Source organism: Mustela nivalis (genome assembly GCF_964662115.1).
Source record: "Mustela nivalis genome assembly, chromosome: 6".
Lineage (NCBI taxonomy): Eukaryota > Metazoa > Chordata > Mammalia > Carnivora > Mustelidae > Mustela > Mustela nivalis.
The window spans coordinates 19,351,478-19,364,731 of NC_139025.1; the positions used below are offsets into that span (position 1 = coordinate 19,351,478).

At 41.9% G+C, this 13,254-nt stretch overlaps 1 protein-coding gene across 34 annotated transcripts in view; it reads left to right on the forward strand.

Moving 5' to 3' along the window:
• NRXN3 (neurexin 3) overlaps positions 1-13,254 on the forward strand; it is a 1,557,595-nt gene that overhangs the window by 720,739 nt on the left and 823,602 nt on the right. For all 34 annotated transcript variants that reach the window (XR_014313528.1, XR_014313529.1, XM_082737604.1 and 31 more), the window contains one exon: positions 12,058-12,177. Coding sequence is in view for 32 of the 34 variants with exons in the window: in XM_082737604.1 (XP_082593730.1) it covers positions 12,058-12,177 (120 nt within the window). In the remaining 2 variants the exon portion in view is untranslated. The remainder of the gene's footprint in view (positions 1-12,057; positions 12,178-13,254) is intronic.

Here is a 13,254-nt window from a genome sequence, read left to right on the forward strand (position 1 = left end):
GGGACGTGGTACTTGCGATCCTCTCTAGTTCGCAAAGAGAGGAGCTCATTTTATGAAAGTGGAAAAACCCAGTTGATGTTCTTATTTGTTCTGTGTTCTGGCAGCATTTTAAAGACAAAAATTTTGAATTTTATTTTGCTAGGAGAGAGATTTGCCTTGAGCAATTTGACAAATATTGATATTTTGGTAATCTGTTTTGTTTCCCTGTCATTTTCGCTCTGTTTCTCTCTCTCCTCCCATCTTATTTTGCCTTCTTTTTCTTCTTTGCCTTTGTCTTTTGTCCACCTGGAAATTAAAGGCATGTTCATTGCGTTTAGCTAATTCATGGGCTTAATAGACATATATATTTGTGTGTGTGGAGGTCATGTGTAGAATATTTCACTGTGAGGTTTATCTTTGTCTCTTGTAGCCTTCTTTGGTTCATCCTTAGCCAGTAGAGGCTGTGTAGTGTATTAGTTAATGCCAAGATGGAACCAGACTTTCCAGATTCAAATCCCAGCAATTGCTACATATGTGTAGTAATTGAAGAATTGACTGAACCTTTCTCTGCCTCCGTTTTCTTAAGGGTAACATACGGATATTAAAAGGACCTATGTATCTGTCAGTTCCGCTCAGTAACAAATGTTTCCCTGCAATCTTAGTGACTTGAAGGAACAGAGATTTCCTTTCCAATCACATTAATGTTCATCATGGCTTTGCTACAGCTCTGCTGCATGTTCTCTTCTTTTCTGGACCCTGGCTGAAGAAACAGCCCTTATCGGTCACCTCTTGGATTTGTAGCAAAGGAAGGGGAGAAGTGTCTGCCACAAAATGCTTCTTGAACCTCTCAGGTGGCCCAGGCCACTTCTGCTTGTATTTCTTCGGCAATGAACCAAGTCACACAAACTGCCTGACATAGTGGGACAGGAAATCTAATTCTCCAGGAAGGTTGGACCTATTAGGAAAAGGCAGATTGGAAGGGATGGCATATTTGGTCAACACATAGTACAATCATGATAACATTGTGGAATTGATGTCAGTATAAAATTAATTAATATAGGTAAAGCACTCAAGATAGTGTCCAGCATCTGCCATCTGGTAAGTAAAATATGCTTGTTTGCTGTTATTAACAAAGTCTAATGCAAGTATGAAAAGAATAAGAAACATATTCATTCGCTCTTTAACTTTGAGAATTTGCTTTGCATACCAAGGACAGTAGTATTTGGAGTCATGCAGGGCACAGAAATGAAGGTCTTGGTCCCTGCCTTATAGGATCTATGTAGTCCTACATGAAAATGGGAAACAAAAGAATAATGAATAACTCAGACTTTCAGATGCCCCACTAGCCGGGTATTCAGTGCACACTTCTGTAACACTTTCTCCCTCCCAGTTAGTTTTTATTTGTGCATCATTTCCAGCAGACTGTCAGCTCCTGTGTCTTTTTCATTTTTGCACCCTCAGACATTTCTACAATGCCTTTACAGTAGGTACTGGCTTTTTTGATTAAACTCATCTCCCTTTATACAGGCTGTAAGAGGGGTGGTGACTTCACCCTGCGTAACAGGAACAGTTTCCTTCTGCTTGATGCCCTCAGTTCTATCAGGAATTTAGGGTGCATGGATAAAGCAATCGGTGGTAGGAAGTTCACTTCTCTGCTATATCCTAACCATTGCACAATGTTGTAAAGACAGCACAGGAAAGTGAGTCTTATTGCCCAGGTAGCCACTTGCATGCTTTGCCCAAGGCCACATTTGGTGAGGAACCAGTTGCCTTTAAGTCTCACTTCAAGGGAGGCAAATACATTTGAATTAAAATATCCTCGATCTATTTTTATTAATGCTCTGGTTTTAATTTTTTCCTCTATGTGCTTGTCTTGCAAGTTTTATTTTAGTGGGTACCATAAAGAGATGATATTTCTAGTGAGATGGAGAGCTATAATTTCTCATATTTTCAAACCTACGTATGTATTATTTTAAGAGGGAGAAGGATCATCGTCTTAGTGAACTAGGGGCAGAGTAGAGTGATTGTTCTGCTAATCTAGCTCCCTGGATCCCCCAACTGCACAAAGCAGATATTAAGAGGATAAAAGGGTACAGCCAGGTGAACGGGACCATCCCATGTGGCAACTGCCTCTGTTCACAGTGGGTGGTCAGCTAATACCATCAATCTCGTAAGCTGATAGACCTGGTAATTATCATCCCAAGGAGATAGGCTAGAAATACCACTGCTTTTCCATTCTTACCTCAGATTTAGTCTTTCTATTGTGGAAAGGAGGTGCTGCACTCATGGGGGTTGATACAGAAATGCCATTTCAGAGCTCTTTGCCTCAGGATACGTTGAAAATCTAGTGACTGTATTTTTCTATCTAAAATAAACTTCCCAGCTGAGATACGGTGGTGATTTTGGAACATAGAGCCAGGAGGGGCTCTGGGTATGGAGATGCATGTCTTAATTTTTGTCTCAAATAAACCTAAGCTAATTAAGAGTGACGGTGATCTCACCTTCTCAAAAACCCTTCATGGTCCTTATGGGTCCTACAGATCCTCACGTGGAAAGCCTGCTGATTTCCCTCAGAGACCTATGCATGTCCTCAAAAGCTCAAGAGTTTGGTCACTATTTGGAAATTTTCAACCATAGCCCCTATGTCTACCCTTAATGGTGAGAGAAGACCACTGTTGTCTGTTCTTTTTGGACTTTATAGACTTTAGGAAGCTAGAGGTTTATGGGAGAGCTCTATCTGTGGAGTTTCATCTGTGAAGCCTGGCTTCTTGTTTTATTTTCATGATTTAATAACCTGTGACCTTGGAAAAGTCACTTAACGTTTCTGGATCTTATCAGAAGCATTGATATTCCCTACTTCACAGGGTTGTTGTAATGTTTGAATTACCAGGGAGGAAATGATGAAGCACTGTGTGTCACCTTAGTCTAGCTCCCTTGAGAGCAGAGCCTGAGACAAGGACTCAGGTCAGGTGGTTTATTTGGGAGGGATCGCCAAAAGTGGGAGTGAAGTAGCAGAGAGCATGAGCAGTGAAGAAAGAAACACCAATGGGAATATCCATTGTCAAGTGGATGTGGGGGAGATGGAAGGTGTTGTAATGAATGCCTCCAAGAATTGTCCACTCCGATGACAGATTTGGGGGAATTAATCTATTAGCTTTGTCCCTCCCATTGTTTGACAGCCCCTACTTGGTTGCTCTCGCATGCAGGCAATGAAGACACCCTTGACCTGAGAGAAGGCCAAACAGCTGGCCCTGCTTGAGATGGGAGCTGTTGGGTCACGTGTGAGCTAACATCGGTTGACTGCTTCCATGGCCGAAATCTGAACTTGGCCCAGGAGACATGATGCAGGGACCAAAGTGCCTGCTGCAGGTGTACACAGCCATGATCTGTTACCACCCACTTTTGTCTCTAATATATACTTCAACCTTTTTTTTGTTTTATTACTAGGTTAGGGCTTGGTCCTTGTCTTACAAATAAATTTTTAAAAAGTGAAATCAGGTCCTACTTTTCATTGATCCCCCACATTAGATTTTCTGTTTATTATTTCACTGTACTCTCTCACTTCTCCCATGTCCTTTCCCTGCCCACACCTTATTCCGCCTCCCATCTCTAGACTGGGTCCGCCCCGGGGCATACACGTGGTGAAGCCCTGAGGACAAAGCAAAGCTGGGACATCTTGCAGACAGACTGGAGGCCATGATCTGTATCTGCGTGGCCTTGGAAGGTTATGGCATTCTGTGCTACTTCTTTCCTTGCAAAGTTGAAGGAAACCATATCAGCTTCATATTGGGAAACCAGAGAAGATCACGTATGCAAAGTAACTGGAAGCTTTCTCTCAATCCTCATATCAGTTTCTCAGAAAACAGTATTTTTTTTTTCCTGGCTGGGGGAAAAAAATATATATATATATTTAAAATAAAAAGTAGTGTCTTATTTGTATCTGCTGCCTGGTGTCTTTTAGCTCCAAGATGAATTAGGAATTAGCACCTAATTCACTCAGCTGCCAGAATGCAATGTACAAACCTCTTCTACTCCCTCTTCTTTTTCTTCCTCTACCCTCAATCAATTTACTGTGTCCTTTATTTCTCTCATCCAATTTTATTAATTCGGTTATATGTATTTATTACTGTACTGAATTGGTCCAGTTTATTCTGTTGCTAAAATACAGTCTGCAGGGGCGCCGGGGTGGCTCAGTCGTTAAGTGTCTGCCTTAGGCTCAGGTCATGATCCCAGGGTCCTGCTCCGCGGGAAGCCTGCTTTTCTCTCTCCCACTCCCCCTGCTTGTGTTCCCTCTCTCTTTTGCTCTGTTTCTCTTTCTCTCTGTCAAATAAATAAGTAACATTTTTTTTTTAAATGCAGTCTTCAGTTCTCTCCTACTCCCCTTGCATTTCTTCTCCCTCCCTCGACCTGCTTACTAGACTGATATGTAATCTATCTAACTCTACTTATTCTTCTACTAGTTTTTTTCCCCCCCAAGTATGTTGAGCATCTTCTTGGTATAAGGTACTCGGCTTCGTTGCTGGGGATAATAAAGGTAGCATGTTCTCCTTCAAAGGGCGCAGACTTGGAGGCAGTGGATGCAAACAAATGTATGTGTAGATCTGTAATAGCAGAGACAGAACGATGAATATAGAGGACAAGCACAGCCCGGTTACTGGAGAGGTGCACACTCCCAGCTGGAAGGGTTGGGAGCCAGGAGGGGATGGGTGGAGGTTGAAAAGTTGTGAAAGTCTATGGAAGAGGAGTAATGGAAGATGTGTGTATTATGCCTTCCTTAATTCCTCCTTACAGCAAAATATTAATTATTAGGATTAATTAACTATACCTTTAAATTCCTAACTGGACATTTTTTATTTTGCTTTTTATTACTAAGGAGTCAATTCAGAAGGAAACGGGCTTAAACAGGCATTGATTAGGAGGATATTAGGAGAGCAGGTTCTAGTGCATATCTTGGTTCAAATCTCTTTAGCTCAGTCACCATCGTCTTCAACATCTGTGTCTTTAGTGCAACAATATGATCACAGAGTCAGAAAGACCCTAAGGCACAGTAACGTTTTAAATGATCATAGGCAGCCTGATTTGTATTAATTGTATCATGATAATGGTGGGGGGAAGTATTAAGAAGTTTTTTTTTTGTTTGTTTTGTTTTTTTTTAAGTAAGAGTAGAATCAATATCCACAAAATCATTTTTCTGCCTATCCCTGAACAAATTGCCCTCATCTCTTGAAAAGTGGCTTCATGGAGAGAGATTATCACACGAAATCTTGACACTGTCCTCAGCATCCCACTCCTGAGCACTGCTGTAAATTTATGACTTAAGGTAGAGATTTAGCAGTAAATTGGGGGCAGGATTTTTTCTCATCTTTTGTGGAGCCATTTGTTCCTTCGGAGAGATATCTGCCCTGGACTCATTCCATTTCAAAATTGAGATGCTGTTCTCCGAGCCAAGATGAGAGGGTTCATTTTACACTGTGATCACAATGTAGAGATCCAACTGAGTGGGCTGCTGGGGTTTGCTTTGTCATGGGAGGCACACGTCACAAGCAGGGGCCAGTGTGCATAAGTGAAAGCTCGCAGGAATTAAGGGGGAAAGGGAGGGGGGGTGGATGGAGGACAAAGGGAAGGGGAGGGGATAGAGGGAGGGTAAGAAGGACAGCAGAAACCTGCTAACCCTGTGTCATCAGTAGGTCATGGTGGCCCATGGTACAGATTAATACCGTGCTAAGAAAATCTGGCAGTCAGTGGACTTTGAGCCACACTCCAAGCAGTAGGAAGCTGCCAGGAGCTGGTGCTGAGTGTGACTGATGCTGGGTAGGGAAGGTGCGAGGAACTGAAGCAAGCTCCGCTGGCTGGTAGGATCAAGTATGTCTTGCATTTTCTAGAATCTCTGCTTCTCATTCAAGGTGCTTCTATGACCTGCGTTCTCAGAATGAATCTAGGAATCACTGGGGATTCCTCTTAGTCCACCTTGCTCCTAGTCCACCTTCCAAACCGACCTCAAGTCTTGTTGACCTCAGCTCTAGCACACACCCCACATCTCACCACGTCCATTTCTCCCGCTACCATCCGAGACCAAGTCACCTTCATTTTCTGCCTTTAGCAGCTTCCCCGAGATCTCCTTGTTTCCATTATTGGCCTTTTTGGGTCCAGTGTACTCACAGCAACCAGAATTATTTTTAAAACTTAAGTTAAATCATAGGATCCCCTTGCCGGAACCCTCCCGTGGCTCCCAGGTGCATTTAGAAGAGCATTCAGGTTCTGTACCATGCCCTTTCGGTCTCCTTGTGGAGAGTGAGGTGGGCGAGAAGGCAGAGGAGTACGCAGAGGCCACACCCCAGCCACAGCGGGGTGTTTTGTGATCAAGCCCGTCCTGGGCTTCTGCGTTTGCTCTTCCCATTGGAGCAGATATTTGCATGTTTGGCTCCTTCTTGGTGCACCTCCACAGAAAGCCCGCTCTGGCCGCCTCACTTAGGAGCCCTCCGTCCAGCCGATTGGTATTGTCCTTTCTCCTTCCCCGCTCCCAGCCAGGCTGTAGGCATCGAAAGGGCCGGGGGACCTTCTCTGTCCTGTTGTCTCCCCACCCTTCACCCTGGCACCGTGCCTGGTCCTGTGTTGGTGCTCAGTTAATAATTGTGCAGTGTGTGACTGGGTAGTCCCTGTGATACACTGAGAGGTTAGCAACAGGGCTGTGTGAGCAGAGTGGAGGGTGAACCCTAGCAGAAGTGAAGGCAGTTCATAGTTGAGTATGTTGTCTGTGGTCGGCTTGATGGGCCATTTACTTACTCAAGCCCAATAATTGGTGGTGGTGTTTTTAGTGGGTTTTAACGATAAACTGGGTCTCCAGGAGGATACATATGCTCTGCTGGAATAACTGGGTTCCTTGTCTTTCTCATACACCTCACTGGGAGACTTCTTAACAGAAGACTTCCAGAAAATGTCCTGCTTTCACGTCTGTTGTTGAAAGTGACAGCCGTCTCTGAGACTCCAGGACTCCTGTGAGAATGGAAGGACCTCTTTGAGGTGTTTCACCAAACTTCCTCTATAAGTAAATGATTTAAATTTTTTTTTTCAAAGAAATTGAATGCTTTTGGGAAAAAAAATGAGTTTATAAAAACAAAATACCTCTTACTCTCTGTTGGGTTGTCAGCCCCAAGAAAACATCCAGAATCTGAAATGGCTTTGAACAGAAAATGAGGTGCTTCTTTCCTATTTCTGTGTCGCCCTCCTTAGTCTGTAGTCCCACTCCCCTACGCACCCCTGCTATTATTTGCCTGATCTCCTCTCTTGGGGGTGTTTGGGGTGGGGAGGGAGGCTGATCCAAGACACGGTGCTCTAAGCTTATTAAAAGGTTTGTATTAGTTCAGCTGGCCTACCTAGGGTGCTGGTGGAATGAAGGTAAGTTTTCTCTTTTTAAATACTTTTGGTGTTCTTTAAAGCTAACACAGTCATTTCGAGTATTTTCTTTATCATGCCATTTAGATGTATAATCACATGTCTTTTGCTATACCTTTCTAAGGGAGTGAATTTCATATTTTTGTATGCATTGTAGAAATTTTGATTCATGTGACACATAGCTAACCAAGGGAAATCAAGTCGTCGTTTCTTTCTCTCTCCTGCACAAATAGAAAGATGTTCAGGTAAAGCAAAGTGATTATGGTATAGATAGTGTGCTCTTAATCTCTGCCCCTGCCTCCTGACCCCAAGTGAAGTAAGTTTCCCGCCTTACCCACCCAGTTTTGGAGATCATCCTTTGTGGCAGATGGAAGGAATTTCTACTCCCTGTGTATGAGCAAAACATTCTGGTTTCATTGGTCTGGGCAGGTTTTCGAAATTTGTTGATGAACGAATGCATATTGGGGTGTCCTGTAGTTGTGCTGGTTACGTTGCTCCTGGGGGGAATGGTAAATTCATGCGCTCTGAGGACTCTACCAAAAAGCAACAACAAAAACAATGCAATCGTAAAAAGAAACCAACGCAGTAGGTTCAAAACTTTCAAGAGCCAAAGTCCACCTTGTGAAAGTGTGTGCCTTTAGAGATCCCCAAATACAGACTTTTTTCCCACATGCTCCTATTCCCTGTCCCCCCCAGAGGGAACAATCTGCTTACATCTAAGCATCATCTTCCTTCAAGCAATCAGCAATGATTCCTCTCCCAAAGAATGCCTTTCTCCTAACTTTTCACTTTGACTTTACTCTTAGTTCCGGCTTCTGGAAGAAATAAGCCTTCCACAGGGTTCCTGTAGGGATAGGTCAGGAAAATCATCTTAAATTATTCATCTGTGACATCTCCTCTGTCTACATTCATCAGACAATTAGACCATCGTCGGTGAGACCAGTCTTAACTAAGAGATGATGCCAAGTAAGTTTGCAGCAAGACGGGGTCAAGAGTGGGAATTTGGTAGTATCGCCCAAAGGATTCATTAAAGGCTCTTTTTCCGGTGGTAGTAAACAGTTGAACACTCGCTTCTACTGACCTCTGCATCCCGGAAATCTCCAGCTGGGATTTTGCTTCTTTACTCCAGTCACGGAGGTCATTACTTGGGAAATTCAACTATAGGGTCTCAGATAAGTTTTTCGCTTCCTGTGTTTAGATCAAATGGTGATGACCTAAGCAGCCTAAAGAGAATCAAATGTTGATTTATTTTTGTGTGTGTGAGATCAGTAGTTACTATGTGAACAGCTTAAGGAAGCATCCCTTTAATTCATATATCCAGGATGTACCGAATCACAGAACCCATTTCTCCCTGCTACCAAAGAGAAGAAGGACAATGTAAAAAAATAAGTGGCTTTGAGGCTTTTCCTTTTAATTTTTAGAAATTAAATTCCTATCAGTTCTATTTTAAATTGCAACTTAAAAAAAAAAAAAGTTTCTCCTCTTGGTCTAATCCTTATCTTCACATTCATTGTTTTACTGATGCTTGACTCTGCCGGGGAAGTCTTGCCTAGACTTAAATCCTCCTTCTCTGAAGACCTAACAATGTGTATGTTTTAGCTTTCGGCTTGTATCTACATCTTGTATCACTTACCAATCCCGCTGTACGCTTAGGCTACAAATTAGATTTGTTCTTGCCCTCTGTTTGCCTACATTTCCAGCTGCGTTTAAAATCACTTTCTCTCTGGTAGGGATGCATTGACCTTTTGGCTTGATTAAAGATAAATGCCATTGACTTTCCACTTTTGGAGGCAGAGACTTTTTCGGATGCTCGCTGGGATTTCTGTATTTATTGCTTGAAAATGAATATTGAATAATGTTCATTTCCCTACCATTGTAATGGTATGGGTATGGAATTTTTTTTTTCCCCTCCTGGCAGAGTCATGAGAATTATTGGGGTTGGAGATAGCAACTGTAGCCAAGCGGTAGGGCATGAGGGGTTTCAGGTCTTTCCCTACCTGTTTGGTCATAGACCATCACATACTGAAGTTTTAGAGTCAAAAGGACAGTTAAATATTTTTTTGTCTGAATTTGACACAAGAAAATTCCAAGCACCTGCAAAATGTCACCCAGCATTTAAAACACACTGGGCTGATTGCAAAGCTCGTTTTACACCGATGACTAATATGACACCAATGTGGCCATGTCGGTACTTGTGACCGTGTTGGTGTTAGTATTTCTCCCTCTCACTTTGTCCCAAATTGTGAAAACAAGGTGAGGTACAAACATTGCCTGAAGAGTGGATGCCACCTACAGATGTTTGAATAGCTGGTCTTTGTCACAGTGCTACCTTCGTAGCCCGTGTTTCTTATGTCTTTCTTTACATTTCTATCTCTTATTGGAGCATTTGCATGTAGAATAAAGAGGATAAGAACACACAAAAAAACAAAGGCAGATTTGTTTCTCCTGAGAACATCTGTTCTTGCTTCAAAGCACCCACATGATGTGGCCCATTTTCTCTCAATGCCTGCACAGTTTGCCATTGTGAAGGCGACTGTTACATCAATCTTAGATCTGAATTTAATGAGATAATGAACAACGTTGTCTAATGAGGTGAGATGTAGGAAAAATTCTATTATAATGTATAGGCTTTAGCTAATATTAAGACAGGCATACTCACAAACAACAGCTAAAATTGAATATAAAATGGCTTATCATGGAATTTTTTCCTCCTCAGATTCATTGATCTCATGGCATCATACCCAGTTTTGGGTACATTCAGTCCATTTTTAATTTCTTCATTGATTTCTTAGGATTCATGTGCATTTGCATTGCACTTGAGATATAGATACGTTCTAAAAAAAAATAAAAAAGATATAAATGACCTGTTGTGTACATTTTAATTAAAAGAGACCTTTTAACTTTGAAAACCTTTATTTTTCAAGAAGAAAATTTCTCCAAACTTCAACTGCTATCATTATACTTTTTTTAAAAAGATTTATTTATTTATTTGTTTATTTATTTATATTAGAGAAACTGAGTGAGCCAGGGGAGGGGCAGAGGGAGAGAGAAAAAAGTCCTGAAGCAGATTCTTGCTGAGTGTGTTTCCTGCAGAGCTTGATGGGGCTAGGGGCTGGACCCAGGATCCTGACATTGTGACGTGAGCCAAAAGCAAGAGTTGGCTGCTTAACTGTCTGAGCCACTGAGACACTCCATCATTACTCTTAAAAAGAGCATTCGGTACCAACAATAATAAAGAATTAAAGGGTCCAGTTTAAAAGAAATTTACCCAAGTGATACTATTTTTTAAATTTTCTTTCCTAAATGTATACAGCACTGTTTTGGAGTCTTGGAGGCAGAGGAGGGGGTGGAGTGGCCAGTCAAAGCTATAGAATAGAGCTCTCAAAATTAGTTTGATAAAAATGTATTGACCTTAGTTGATGGTTTCCAAAGAAATAAAGACCTATGCATGTATCAGTTGTTCAGTAAGTGCTCATTATAGCGCCTACTGTGTTCTTAAATGTTGGATACAGCTGTACGCTGAAATATTTCAGAAGCATAATAACATAGGGATATATTGGCTAGTTACATGTTCATCTTTTTTTACTTCCAGAGATAGGGCTTTCTTCATAGTCATTGACCAGTCTAGGAAGACTCATGCAGAGTCCTTCTGCACAGGCTCAGCTAGCCACGTAGTGAACTTGGAACTTGGTCTAAGTTCTCTGGTTTATGTGATCTTCTTTGTCTTTTAAATTTACATCTCAGTTCAGTGTTGAGCAAAACACGACATTCTCCCTCCATTACTAACCAAATTCTTATAATGCCTCAGTGTTTATCTTGTCATCTTTGGCCTCTAAGTACTGTAATTCCTTGTTGAACCTGATTTTTCCCAGCGTACACCTGAACATCCTCTTGAGCATTTTGATCCTGGATCTTTTGAGATAACTTGGTTTATTTCTTTATCTGGTGGCACTTTCTCCTGAACATACTTTAGACCTGAAAGGGTTCAATTTTGGAATTTTCCATTATTTCACTTTTTTAGATATTGAGATCTTTTTGGAGGATGATGAACAATGGGATAAGTCCTGGGGCCCCTCACATTCCCTTCAGGAGCATTACTTCTCATAGGGGTTAGACCTCAACATTTTTATTGTGATGATTACTGTTTTGATTTCTATGGTTACTGTATTCTGGTAGGACTGTGGGTTAATGGCAATATCAAGTTAAGCGTGTATATTACAGAACCCTTTTCTCATCCAACTGATGGATACTCCAAAAGCCAGACTGGTGTATTATGCCTAAGTGATCAAGTTATTCTGAAAATGAGTGATGAATTTCCTGTATCTTCAAGAAATTCATCTGAAATCTAAGACTTTGGGAAACAAAATGACAGCTGACTACTGTTTTTTATAAATGTTCACTTACTGCCCTTGGTGGTTTAGGACTTTCTCTCTGTAGACCAAGGAGGGCACATATTTCTTTCACTGTTTTACCAGTGTCCATATGAGTTGAGACTTTTGCATTTGGGGACAGTTGTGGAACACCCTGTTGGGGCAGTGACACTGGGATGGACTTTGGTGGCGGGGCGCACGTATGATTCCTTGAACGCTCCTGGGTTCTGTGCACCAGTGTGGCTTTGACAGTTCTGATACCATGATCACTACTTTCAGAATCAGTTCTAATTTTGGCACTTACCATCGTCCTTAGGCAAAGGACCTGAGACCCTGTACGCGGGGCAGAAGCTCAATGACAACGAATGGCACACCGTCCGGGTGGTGCGGAGAGGAAAAAGCCTTAAGTTAACCGTGGACGACGATGTGGCTGAAGGTGAGTACAGCTCTATGTAGGGAAATGTGTCTCTTTTTTTTTGCTCCCATTGTCCTCTTGGTCATTTAGTAAGCAAAGGATTTTTTGAAACACATTTTATTTTACTTAACAGAAGTCGTGTGACATGTTCTTGTTGATGAGCTCAGGTAAGGCTACTTCTTAGGTCTTCCTCTGTATTTTCGTAATCCCTTTCCATTGATCTGTCTTAGAACAGAGCTTAGCCATTACTGTTATTGTATGTTGACGGGTCTCTCTCTTTAGGCATAGAATATTTATCTGGAGAGTAGATGTAGAGATCTGTAGCTCCTTTATTATTCATTTATTCAAAAATCACTTATCAATCATCTTCCCCATGGCCAGTTTTTTCTTTCAATAAGTGACTTACTCTCTAGGAGAGGGAGATGGGTCAACCAGAAATTCAGAGCATTACAGGTAAAAATAAGTACTGAGATCACTACAGGCTACTCAGAAGGGTCTGAATTTATTTAATTGTTATTGAGTACCTACCCTGTAGTGAGCACTGCTTCAGAAGGCACTGAAAATAGGGAGGTGAGTAAATAGGCAAGTCCTTGGCTTGGTGGAATTCACCTTCTAGGTGGGCAGTGGATAAACGAATGAATCCACCCATAGGAAAAGGAACATTCAGAGCTTCACGTAAGCAAAAGGTGTTTCTTGAGAGCGTGGTACACATCAGCAGTGTGTTAAGGATGTAAAAGGTAAGAAGGAAGCACAAGAACTTACCTGTTTCCTCAAAGAAGAAACCAATCTAGTTGATTAGATCAGACACAGGCATTGAAAATAAGACAAAAAGTATGTAATCAGATTCTAACATGGGTGGGTAAGATTGTCGTCATGGCCAGGCAGAAGAGAAGATTATCATTTTGGGTTGGAGAAGTCAGGAGTGTCTTCTGAAGGTAGCTCAAAATTGGGTGGGTCATTTGATGAGGTCCAGGGTGGAAGAGAGAGGGCCCCATCCATATTGTGTTCAAATAAGTCTAGACTCCTTGAGATTCCAGGGCGGTGCACTTCTGTTCTGCAGAACTTTTGTCCATATGGGAGAAGACAACTTGGGGGCAC